Here is a 12,451-nt window from a genome sequence, read left to right on the forward strand (position 1 = left end):
CTTAATTCCTCTCTAGACCAAAATCCTCAGATGCTATCCTGTAATGCTTAGCCTTTCCAATCCTGCTTCTACATTTTGTTGTCCTCCCATATAACTACTCTACAATAAATAATTTGAGGGATTTTAACATGACACATGGAATGTGTGTGCTACAGCAGATCACTGACTGTGTATTCAAACGGGCATGCAACTTAAGTAAAAACCAGCAATGGAGACATAGACAACACTAAGACTGGGATTTAGAAGGGAAGAGGGAGTGCTTTGGTAAGAGCTGCCAGCTTATTTTCATATTGTGTGTTCTTTCAACTCCCTTTTCTGTGGTTAGGCAGCCTTCAAGAGTGCAGGAACATCACAAATGGATATCAAGCCATTGATTGACACTCCAGTTTGGTGCTTAGTCTCATATATCTTTTGGATATCATGTAATCTAATCTAATTCTGAGCCTCTCCACCTCCGTGTACATAAATAAATGTAGAGAATGATGTAAGGCAGTCCGGGGACCAGTCCATGGATCAGTCGGTACTGGGTCGTGGCTCCTTCTTGTCCTTCTCCCCGGCTGCTGCCTTGGGAGCTGCCCAGCCATTCTGCCGCTGGCTCACCTTTGGTGCTCTCCAGCGGCCGCCATGGCTGGGGCTCCCCATTGGCATGGCACTGCACAGCTCCTGCTTGCAGTACCCCCCCAGTGGGCGGTGGGAAGTCAGAGGTGCCAGCGGAAAAGCAAGTGGAACAGGGGCTCAGGTGGCAGCGGCGACATCCCTCAGCAAAAGACTACCCTCCCCCCCCGGGTCTCAGTAAATTTTTCAAGCGTTGACCAGTCCCTGGTGATGAAAAGGTTGGGGACCACTGAAAGGTATGGATACAGGATTTTTTTTTCTGTAGAACTGCACACCTCTCCTCTCGTTTGCAGAAAAATCCCAAAATAAAACCAAATTAAAAATATGTTTGGCAAAAAATATCACAAACTTTCAACTCTACATCTCAGTATCTCAGCCACCATTCTAAAGGTGATTGGTAAGTAAGGAGGAAGAGCGGCCACCCGCTATCAGCTGCTGGAGAACAGGTGCTGCAGGTAAGCAGGTGGGGGGAGGAGGGCAAAAAGAGGAGACAGAACTTCTCCATTCCTGCTGGACAATATCCCTCGGCAGCAAGTGGGAGGATGGAGGAGCAGGAACTGCTACTGAGGAACAGGTTCTGGTGAGTGGGCAGGTGAGTGGGAGGAAGTAGAGTTGGAGCCTCTGCTGTCACCACACCACCAGACAACAGGTACTTCAGGCAAGTGGGAAGGGGAAGACCAGCAGGAGTTTGCAGGAGCTGCAAACAGTGAGCAGGGGAGTAGAGAAGAACTCACCCCATGAGTTTCATGGATCCCTCACTTGTAATGGCTAAACATTGTCTGACAGGCCATGGTTTCAAAAACTGGTTTGCTGTTACATTAAACTATACTACTTTTTTCTTATGTTTTCATTTCTCCTTGAGTCAAACTGCAAGCATATCAAGGCATTGTTTTTTACATCCTGTCACCACTGAAATTAACCTTCATACTTGTAGAACTTAGTGAGGCTTGAGCCCATGATTGATAAAAGATATTTGAGGTTCTTCCGCAGTGCGGAATGGTGATTATTTGACAACTTTGTTAGTACTTTTAAAACAGTATCTTAAAGCTAAAATTAAAATTTACATAAAAGTTTCAAATTGTTCTTTCTACTGATAAGAACCGATTTGTGATCTGATGAAACACAGAAGCTATTTAAAGGAACAGATAAGGCAAACTGACCGAGTTTAGGTTGCGCTAGCCAATCATAACAAAAGCTCTTGTTTTTTGCTTGCTGCAGGGACAAATATTTCCTTTCCTGCATGGAAATAAAGGCTGTGGTTGATATATGCACATATGATATATGCATCACTTTTCAGCAAATTATAATCAGTTGATTTATCAAGGGTTTTCAAAAAGTGTGAATAAGGAAACAGAATAATGACAAATGCTTTATACAATTAACATTAAGAAGCTCTATCTACCTTGAGAGAGTCGTAGTGATCCTGTCTAATATCTTCATATTCCTCTAATATTTCTTCAAAGAAGTCATCCTTTAGATTCTCATCTAAAATCTGGGAGCACTGAAATGAACACAGCATGCTTATTAAGCTTCAGGCTGATGCATGCAAACCAATTTCTCACCAAGTACTTCAACCCCTTCTATAAAAACATGAGGAACAAGCCCCTCAATTTAAAAAAATGAAGCCATACTAACAGGAAGAAAGTAATTGTTTTCTGAAAGATTATTTTTCATCTTTTTGTAAGGGAACTATTTCACACGGAAAGCTCCCACATGAAGGTGCCGAAGACATCAAACACAGACTTACTTGTCACTTTAAAAATAAACGTGTGCGTGAGTCCTGAAGGTAAGAATGAAGTAAAAATTTAATGGAGTGGTAACCTGGGAGATTTTTGTTTAAGCTTTTCACTATAAACTAAGTCCAGGTTATTTCAAATTACAGATTTTGAAAGATCGAATGTCAACTCAGTAAAAATAAAAATATGGCCAAATGGACTTTTACTGCCATGGACTTTTAAAGCTTCACATTTATCAACTGCTGAAATTCTACTTCTATGTCATGAAGAAGGGTTCACATTTACCATCTCATAATTGGTTTAAGCAAAGAGGAGCCACTTTAAACCCCAACCACACTGTTTAAGATTTAAGCCTCTCATGTGGAACCCAAAATATTCCCCCAGAATGCAGCCAAAGAGCAGGAACAATCTGAAAATGAAAGACTCAAAGCATACTGAATATATTTCCAATCACAGGCAAGCCACTTCTGAGATTTCTATTATTCATTAAGCAAGCTGTTCTAGTCAGATTTAATTAAGCCCATGACTGCCTTAGGCATTCAAAAGAATCACCCCTAACCAGAAATGCATAATGGTGATATACAAGAAACCTTTGCAAAAATCACATAATTTCCATAATATTTTACATTTTCTTAGATAAAACATTTTGCTGTACATTTAGACATTGTCAAAATCACCTGACTGGTGTTTTATACTTAGTGGTGAAGGGGATAAGCAGTTTAATATCGCCCAAGGGGACTTGAGGAAAAAACACTATTTGTTGCGCTTCACCTAAGGAGTTGTGGGGAAACCAGTTATCAGGGTGATCACAACTCCATGAAATAGGTATAAAAGTAGGTAAGAATAGTCAGCTCCATTCACGTGCCTTTTAGACCTAAATGTTTCAGTAAGAATTAGAGTTCTGGATTAGTTTATAAATGGCTATTGCACAAAAACACTGCCACTTAATGTATTTAATTAATTTATATGGCACTTCAACGTCTGCCTCCAAACAAATAGCAGAACAACGTTATAAAATATAGGTAGCAAACCAAAATCGTAACATAACAGATCAGAAGGGGGAGGGGAGGCAGAAACAGCTGTGATGTCCATGAGCACATTTAAAGGCATCTCTGAATATGTGAGGCCTACCAGCCATACTGCCTCCTGCAGGAGAAGGACCCACAATTTGTGAGTGGCAACTGAAAACTCTCAGAAGGTTTCATCCAACCTTAATTTTTGAATAAATTCATTTTTTAAAAATTTCATTCATTCTCAGAAGCATCATAAGGGAAACTGTTTCTTTATAGAAAGGTGTACCTAGGGATTTTATTGTCTGAAATACTTTGCCATTATTATTATTCCACCCTGCCATCTAGCAAATGCAGGTATCTGCTGAAGGACTAGCAACTCTGAGGCTAGTCTATAGCTGACTGCACCACACTTGCCCTTAAGCCTCAGATGCGAATATTATGGGCTCCATATGAAGACTGTCTTAGTTTGTTGTAGCAAAATAAAAGATGAGTCCACAGACACCATAGGGACAAGATTTATTTCAATAGGAGCTTTTGAGTCACCGCTCAACAACAACAACCACCACCACCACCAACAACAACAATAATAATATGTCTATATTTATAGCCCACCATTCCTGGTTGGCTCAGAACAGGTAACAATTGGAAGTCATACAATTAACATTATATTGCTAAACAGTTGATAATGTTAAATTATGTTAATTAATTTATATTGCATTATATTATATTAATATACTGCCTTATAGAGGGAGTCCAATTTTGTTGGGCAGTTGGTAGCTTTTTGTTTTCCTGTTTTGTAGGTAGGAAGACCAGTGTTTCCTTGGTGTTAATTTTTCTGGCCTCAGCCACAGGCCTGCTAGAGCAACTCTGTTTTGCAGGTCCTCCGGACTTGTTTATGGTCTTCGAGGGCCCTGATCTCCTCAGGGAGAGCATTCCACTAGGATGCCGCTAGAACTGAGAAGGCCCTGGTTCAGGTCAAGGCCAGTTTTATTTCTTTTGGGCTTTTGGGATCCTGAGCATCTGTGATATGCTAGATCTCTTGGGGAGATACAGGGATCCTAGACCATTTAGGCCTTTAAAGGTTAGTAGCAGAACCCTGTATGAGCCTCTTGTGGCGCAGAGTGGTAAGGCAGCAGACATGCAGTCTGAAAGCTCTGCCCATGAGGCTGGGAGTTCAATCCCAGCAGCCGGCTCAACTCAGCCTTCCATCTTTCCGAGGTCAGTAAAATGAGTACCCAGCTTGCTGGGGGGTAAACGGTAATGACTGGGGAAGACACTGGAAAACCACCCCGTATTGAGTCTGCCATGAAAACGCTAGAGGGAGTCACCCCAAGGGTCAGACATGACTCTGTGCTTGCACAGGGGATACCTTTACCTTTACCTTTTACCAGAACCCTGAACCTGATCTGGTCTCTGATCTGGAGCCAGTGCAGTTGGGGGAGCATTGGTGTGATATGAGCCCTCCATTTAGTCCCAGTGAGGACTCATGCTGCTGCATTCGGAACCAGCTGGAGCTTCTGGATCCCTGCATAGAGCGAGTTACAAAAGTCCAGTCTGGAGATGACCGTTGCATGGATCATGGTGGCTAAACTGGTTTCTGACAGGTATGGTGCAAGTTGGTGAAGATGGTAGAAAGGCTTGGTGAAGATGGTAGAAAGGCTGGTGGGTGACTTTTGTGATCTGGACCTCCACAGATAGGTAGAGAAATCAAACTGAAAATCCTTCTTTATGGGGCGAGTTATGGAGCAGGGAGGAGTTAAGGCAAAGGGCTAATTATTCATGAGATTTTCCAAGAGTAGATTCAAAGAAGAAGTAATGAGAGAACCAGTGAATGCTAATCTGAAATAAGAAACCAGTATGACCTCTCTGTATGTCTGAACTAGCAATCAAAACAATGGGTTATGAAAAAGACCATAAAATGAAACAGATATGCAAGGCGAAAAAGTAAAAATAGTTATGTTCTGGTAAAACATGTTAATCAACATTTCTTTAATTGATTAAGGAAACCTAAGTCTCAGACTGACATGTAGTGTTTAAATTTAACAGTTTCACACTGCATATTCCTTTTTTAAGGTTTACTGTTTGTTGTAGAACACTGATCATCAGGTCTAAAACAGTATGTCTATCAGGTCTATAACAGGGAGATCAACATGCCTGCCCACTGGTTTCTGAATGCTGTGGTTTCTTATTTGTATTGTATTCATCTATTGTATTCATCGATTCTGTCATGCAGAGACTGACACGTTTGTCCAATGCAGACAGTACAAGGGCAGTATATGGTACATGGCAGTATATATTAAACTGAATGACGTGCACACTGAAAGAATGGCATATCTGGTATTGTTAGGTCATGTAACAGCATTAACTCAGTGTATAAGAGGACAACACTGGAATCCAGGTTTGTTGAAGGATTTGGTCCTTCAGTATCAACCACTGTAGGCTGGTTGATGGTTTTTAATGAGAAGCCATTTTAAGTTGGGGGGCTTCCTGTAAACAAGAAAAAGCTCCTAAGCTGTCCCATAAAGGAAGATTTTCAGTGTGGCCTATTATGCACGGCCGCTGAAACGGTGGCATGGAGAACGAGGAGGAGGAAGAAGCGAAGCAAACCAATTACGCACGGGACGGAACGCAACGGCAGCAAAACCCAGAGTATCCAATTATGCACGCGGATACTCCAGAGCCGCTTCTGGTTATGCCCTGGTCCCGGGAAGCTCCACTTTCTTCCGCATCTCGCTGACAAGGCTTTTTCGGCGGCATATGTTGACTCTGTGCCCGGTTGCCACCTGTGGCATGCATAATTGGTGATTTTAGCCGCCACCATTCCACCCCGAATGCAGACTTTCCACTCCGTGCATAATGGGCCTGTGACATACATATCTGATGTAGCACAACAAAATTTGAGTCCAGTTGCACTTTTAAGACCAACAAAGATTTTTTTCAAGGCATGAGTATTTGTGTGCATGCACACTTCTTCAGACTTCCTCCTTGGGTATGCCTTGAATAAATCTTTGTTGGTCTAAAGGTACCATTGGACTAACATTTTGATGTGCTTCTTCAGATCAACACAGCTATCCACTTGAATATATCCAAAGTAGTAAGCAGTGCCTCACAAAAGCTCATACTGAAATAAATGTTAGTATTTCAGGTGCCATATGGAGGTTTCCAGAAATCACTTCCAATTGGCAACATTTCACAAGCTAATCATGTGAAGTGTTTCCAAGCCCAGTACTCAGTGGGGGAGAAGTTCCGCCTGACTATGGAAATTTGCTGCACGAGGCACTGGTGTTTAATTGTCTTTTAGGGCAGATTTAAAAATAACATGTTGCCGTATAGGGGGAAAGGAGTACAGTCTCAGATCAGGCCATAAGCCACACACAAGCTTCAATGGCAGCATGCAACCGTTACTGTTTATCAAACACTTTTTACCAAAAGTGCTGCTTTGTATTCAAAGGAAACATGGCTACTGGTTAATTAACTGAATGAAGCAAATCAATGATACTTCTCAATCCCTTGACAAAGCAAAGTTTAGCATAATTGCATCTGTGCATATTCTGTACATCGCCTCTGCCTGTGCCTTTCCTCCCCTTCCCACACTGTTGGTGCCATGTCATTGGGCTGACATTTAGTTTTAAGCTCCTTCAGGCAGGAACCAAATTTTTATTTTTGCTACTGATCCTCTGTAAGCACTACACACCCTCATAGCATCATCATCAGGAATAGTAAAAACCACCACCATCTCTTCTTCACTATTTCTGACAGTGAAACAGGCACTCAAGCATTCATGGCAGACATAGCCACAAAAACAACTATCACCCAGTAGACGCCTGCTGCCTCTGAGACATGCATGACCAATGGCCAGTAAGAGGGTTCAGTTTTCTAAGGAACCAATTGCCAAATAAGGTAGTTCAGGATTTTCAAATATTTATGTCGCCAATAATCTAACAAGGATGCAAAGGCTAAATGTGAGCTAAAATTCTCTATACTGCATTGCTAAACTTCACAAAGCATGGAAACCTGGTCTCTTGTGAAGCAAGTAAATGAGCCTTCAGTCTCACTGACTTGAATTCTTTTCTTTGTCCGAAGCACCAAGAAATATATTCCTCTACTTACAACCACCACACTCTTCGAAGCATCCAGGACGTGAATGACGGGAGCACTGTATCGTGGAGCAATTTTTACTGCTGTGTGTGTTCTGAAATGATTAAAAAAAAATAGAACAAACTGCCTCAGTGTCCAGCTGATGTACAAACATTTCTATGACCCAGTGGGAAAAGCTATAAAATGAACTGCAAAGAAGCCATCTTCCTCTCCATGGAAATTACAGTCTATCTGCATGTTTTCTGAATGCATGAAGGGCAGAAGAGTACATTCAGCTTGACTGATGTCACTGCACCTGCCTTGCGATTTACTGGAAGATGTATTACTTCACCAATTCCTAACATAGCATAACAGCTATTATTATGTGTCAGCATTCAGAAAAAGAGCTCTTCTCACAACTTCCTGCCACGTTTGATGACAGCTCTATCAGGCCTGAGCCAGATCACAAGTTTCTCCTGTGAATATGAAAACTAAATGTGTCAAATCTCTTGGAACAATTCTCTGGAGGGGAAAATGTTGTTTGTAGAAAAAAGCAATTTTATACCATGGGGATGGGTAGGTAGTGTATGGGTAGGTTAGGGTAGGGTGGGGGGAAAGTACGTCATTTGCCATGTTCATAGGTAACTCCCCTGTTCAGATGTTGCATAATGGATGGAAACTGCTATGCCCTACCATTGCTCTGACACACCATGCTGAATTATGTGTGATGAGTTATACCCACTTTAGTGAGAGAAAAAATTCATGCATACTTATTTAAAGCTAGACTAAATGGGTAGCCATGGTAGTCTGTTTTTAGCAGTAGAAAAAAGCAGGGGTCCAGTAACACTTTAAAGATTAACAGAATTTGTCCAGGTGTGCAGTAAATATGAATCTTTTGTTTTCCAAATGCTTCACTCACTTAGAAGTAGTGGCTCCTCCAATCAGCAATGGAATCTTTATTTCTAGTCTCTCCATTTCCTTCGCAACAAATATCATTTCATCCAAAGAGGGTGTGATGAGGCCAGACAGGCCAATAAAATCTATTAAAGAAAATAGGTTAAAAACCTGTTTAACATACCATTTCTATAGCTGTTTCAGATATTAGCTAAAATTAGTCAGCTGAAAAATGAGCAAAAGGCTTTTCCCCCTACTGTTTCCACTGATACTAGTAGATTTGTACATTCTTCTGTGCCTCACTCCTTAACATCTATGAAATGGGTGCCAGTGGAAAGTTACCTCTCTCAGTATAGAGGTAACCTCTCTATACAAAGTTACCTCTCTCAGTATCTCTGCATCATGTTGGAATATAAATAAGAAAATACACATACTCAAACTGAGATCCCATTATGCAGACAGTTTATGAAATGTCTGTTATTCACATTACTTTGCATGTCTTTTCCCCAACAAGTCCTTGGCATTGTAATCAGTGTAAACAAACCTCAGTTGGAAATCAGAGGAAAAACAGACATTTATCTGTTTAAAATTTTGCATTTTTTTTTATTTGAGTGAGAATGGGTTTATTTTTTTAACAAGAGAATTCAGGATCATAATTTTATTATGTTTAAGTAAAGAAAGTGAAGACTGAACATCTCCTACCTGCTTTATTTTCCAAAGCTGCTCTGAGTATCTTGTCACATGGAGTCATGACTCCTAAATCAATAACTCTGGGGAGGGGGGGAGATACGATAGTAATATGTTACATTTAATAAAAGGCTTCATACCTGCCTTTGCCAATTCAAAGGCACATACAGGGAGGATCTTTAAATAATAAAATGAAAAATCATTCTTATTCTTTCTTTTATCAAAATGGGGATCCAGTGGTACAAGTTTTGTCTTTTTTATTTAAGCAACCATGTTCCCTTTGATTTAGGACAGATTCCCCATAGCTTGCTTACATTCAGGACTGCAAGGTACTCATATATAATGGAAATAGAATCTGTTGCAGTTATTCAGAAACATCCTAACTCAAGCATGTAGTTTCCAATTTCAAAATGGCCAAATTGATCCAAATGCAATTTTACAAAAATGTATAAGAAGAAGAATTGGTTCTTATATGCCACTTTTCTCTACCCGAAGGAGGCTCAAAGTGGCTTACAGTCGCCTTCTCTTTCCTCTCCCCACAACAGACACCCTGTGAGGTGGGTGAGGGTGAGAGAGCCCTGAAATCACTGCTCAGTCAGAACAGCTTTAACAGTGCCGTGGCGAGCCCAAGGTCACCCAGCTGGCTGCATGTGGGGGAGTGCAGAATCGAGCCAGATTACAAGTCCGCACTCCTAACCACTACACCAAACTGGCTCTCAATACATGTATCTCTCAATACATATTTACCTGCAATTTTCTGAAAGCAGAAACCAAAATCTAGTAAAGGTTTGTCCGAGATTTTTCACAGCTTGATTTTTAAGACTCTCTGACTGGACAAGTTTTAGTTTTCAGTGATGACAGACAACAAAGGTGTGTCCTGAACTTTGCTATAGCTGAAAGCAACATCACTGGCTACATGGTCATGGAAAATTTATTGTCTTATAACAAATGTTGGAAATCCATGGACTCATGTCCTTCCTCCCTCACATCACCTTGTGCATGGCTTAGTAATTATTTCTGTATTTCCAGGAAACAAAGTTCGGTGGTTCTCTGGATTACAAGTCATTTTTTTTCCTGCTTCCAAAGTATAATTTAATTATATTTTAAGGGTAAAGGGGGCAAACCACAGCAGTTGAATCCATAAATGCAAAAATGACTGGTTTCCAAGATATATGTAGCAGAATGAGGGATAAGGCTAGTATGCAAGAGTTCACGGATGTCAAGTGTTAACTTATGCAACAAGCCAACCACAGCTATTACAAATGAAGTAACGACTGTGTTTGAAATTCCATTTTCAATCAAAAATAAATTTCTGTATATGTACTACATACAATAATCCCATTCCAAAAGTTCCAGTGTAAATACTAAAGCTTAGGAGTTGGATCCAGTGTTATCACGTGCATGGCTCACATAGGGATTTCTGATTTTCCTCTCCCACCATCTACCAGGGTTGGAGAGCTGAATAGGGGAGGGGAAAGGAGTGGGGATATCACTCCCTTCTTCCTCTTCCATCAGCGGAGTTTGCACAGGAAGGAGCATTTCACTACAGCCACCTGACCCACAGGGCTATTACTGGACACTGGCCCTGTGGCCTTAAGAAGAACATTTTCCCAGGGTCAGAAATGGCTGCTAGAGAGAGGGGGAAAGTGAGAAGACTGTTGACCACCTGCACTTTCCAATGACAGATTAGATGAGATCCAACCCACTGTTTCCAACTATTAAAAGTCTGTGTTAAGTCTAATGTATAAAGGTTTGGCTCACAAACATACTTTTCTGCTTGATTCAAACTCATTCAACTGTATTTTAATATTAAATTATATTATGCAATATTAATACTTCTAATATGCAATAATAAAAAAACAAGAGTTCTAGTTCTTGATCATTACCTGAAATTATTGCAGCCCAAAACAACTCCCACAATATTCTTGCCAATGTCATGTACATCACCTTTCACTGTTGCCAACACAATTGTGCCATTATACGGATTCTGTGAGAGTTGAACAACACTTTCAGGACTCAAAATTTCACATCTGAGCAATTTATATTGTATTAACTGTTACTTTCAGCAGAAATAAATCTTGAATTATTCAGCAGACCTCTTTGAATAAGCACAGGGGTAGTCAAACTGCGGTCCTCCAGATGTCCATGGACTACAATTGCATTCGCTGGCAGGGGCTCGTGGGAATTGTAGTCCATGGACATCTGGAGGGACGCAGTTTGACTACCCCTGAATAAGCATATCTAGCACCACCCAATTCCATCATAAAGAAGCCCCAATGTAGTGTAGTGTATGGTAATACCAAATTACGTGTGCCACAAGAAAGCAGAATATACAAGGCACAGAAACTGTTTTAAATACAACTAGACACCAGTAAGTAAAACACATTCCATTCTATATATTATGCCAAAGGAATGTCAGCTAATTCAATGAGGGGATTAGTTCTGATGTCTTCCTTCTACGAAGTTGGATTTAGGGGTATGCATTCAAATTCAAAAAGAGCCTCTTGTGGTGCAGAGTGGTAAGGCAGCAGACATGCAGTCTGAAAGCTCTGCCCATGAGGCTGGGAGTTCAATCCCAGCAGCCGGCTCAAGGTTGACTCAGCCTTCCATCCTTCCAAGGTCGGTAAAATGAGTACCCAGCTTGCTGGGGGGTAAAATGGTAATGACTGGGGAAGGCACTGGAAAACCACCCCGTATTGAGTCTGCCATGAAAACGCTGGAGGGCGTCACCCCAAGGGTCAGACATGACCCAGTGCTTGCACAGAGGGGATACCTTTACCTTTATTCAAATCTACTGGATCTGAAAATATACCCCAAAATCATATCAGTATTTTTCAGGTAGAGAAAAGTAGGGTATAAAAACAACCCCTTTCCTCCTTTTTCAGAGTTATATCATCCAGCAGCATCTGATTCCTTCTCTGTACGTGGGGGCTCCTCCAAGGATTCAGCCTCCAGATGAAGAGCAGGTACTAACATGTTGGGGTCACTAAAGGATTCCAGCTTGCTCCACTGTCTGTCGAGTTCAACTTGTATGGTAGTCTGCTGGGAGAAACTGACCTCTGTGGCTTTTAAAAATACGTCAGGCAAAAGCGCAAATAAAAGGTTCAAACTGCTTGCAAAAGCAGCAAACTTACTTAAACTCAGGTTTGTTCTAATTACATGTTAAGTGGTAGGCTGGGCCTCATTTTAAAAGAAAAGTGGGCATACAGATGGGGAAAGCTGAACTTCTTTCTTCAGCTTCTTCCTCCTCACATTTTTGTCCCTGCGTTGGGTCATGTCTGGTACTGAAGTGTCACCAGGAGGCATCAGACTGTGGGAAATTAAGTTATGAGAAAGGCAGAGCAACTACACTGCCTGTGCACCCACACTGTCTCTTAAAATCAGTACTATACATCCAGTGTTCTATATGCCAGATGCAAACCCAGAATG

General features: G+C 41.2%; 1 protein-coding gene and 1 long non-coding RNA gene across 3 annotated transcripts in view; one reads left to right on the forward strand and one right to left on the reverse strand.

Annotated features, from left to right (window-relative positions):
- LOC143841289 (uncharacterized) overlaps nucleotides 1–8,367 on the forward strand; it is a 38,297-nt gene extending 29,930 nt beyond the window's left edge. Inside the window, exons 2-3 of the long non-coding RNA XR_013232657.1 lie at nucleotides 2,301–2,401; nucleotides 7,448–8,367. This is a non-coding gene — a long non-coding RNA (uncharacterized LOC143841289). The remainder of the gene's footprint in view (nucleotides 1–2,300; nucleotides 2,402–7,447) is intronic.
- The window catches only part of MTR (5-methyltetrahydrofolate-homocysteine methyltransferase), a 72,059-nt gene that overhangs the window by 7,635 nt on the left and 51,973 nt on the right, over nucleotides 1–12,451 (reverse strand). For both annotated transcript variants that reach the window (XM_077345403.1, XM_077345393.1), the window contains exons 22-27: nucleotides 10,909–11,009; nucleotides 9,038–9,105; nucleotides 8,361–8,481; nucleotides 7,475–7,556; nucleotides 2,018–2,116; nucleotides 1,776–1,851 (exon numbers count right to left, since the gene is read on the reverse strand). In XM_077345403.1, the coding sequence (XP_077201518.1) occupies nucleotides 1,776–1,851; nucleotides 2,018–2,116; nucleotides 7,475–7,556; nucleotides 8,361–8,481; nucleotides 9,038–9,105; nucleotides 10,909–11,009 (547 nt within the window). The remainder of the gene's footprint in view (nucleotides 1–1,775; nucleotides 1,852–2,017; nucleotides 2,117–7,474; nucleotides 7,557–8,360; nucleotides 8,482–9,037; nucleotides 9,106–10,908; nucleotides 11,010–12,451) is intronic.

This window comes from Paroedura picta, chromosome 1 (assembly GCF_049243985.1).
Source record: "Paroedura picta isolate Pp20150507F chromosome 1, Ppicta_v3.0, whole genome shotgun sequence".
NCBI lineage: Eukaryota > Metazoa > Chordata > Lepidosauria > Squamata > Gekkonidae > Paroedura > Paroedura picta.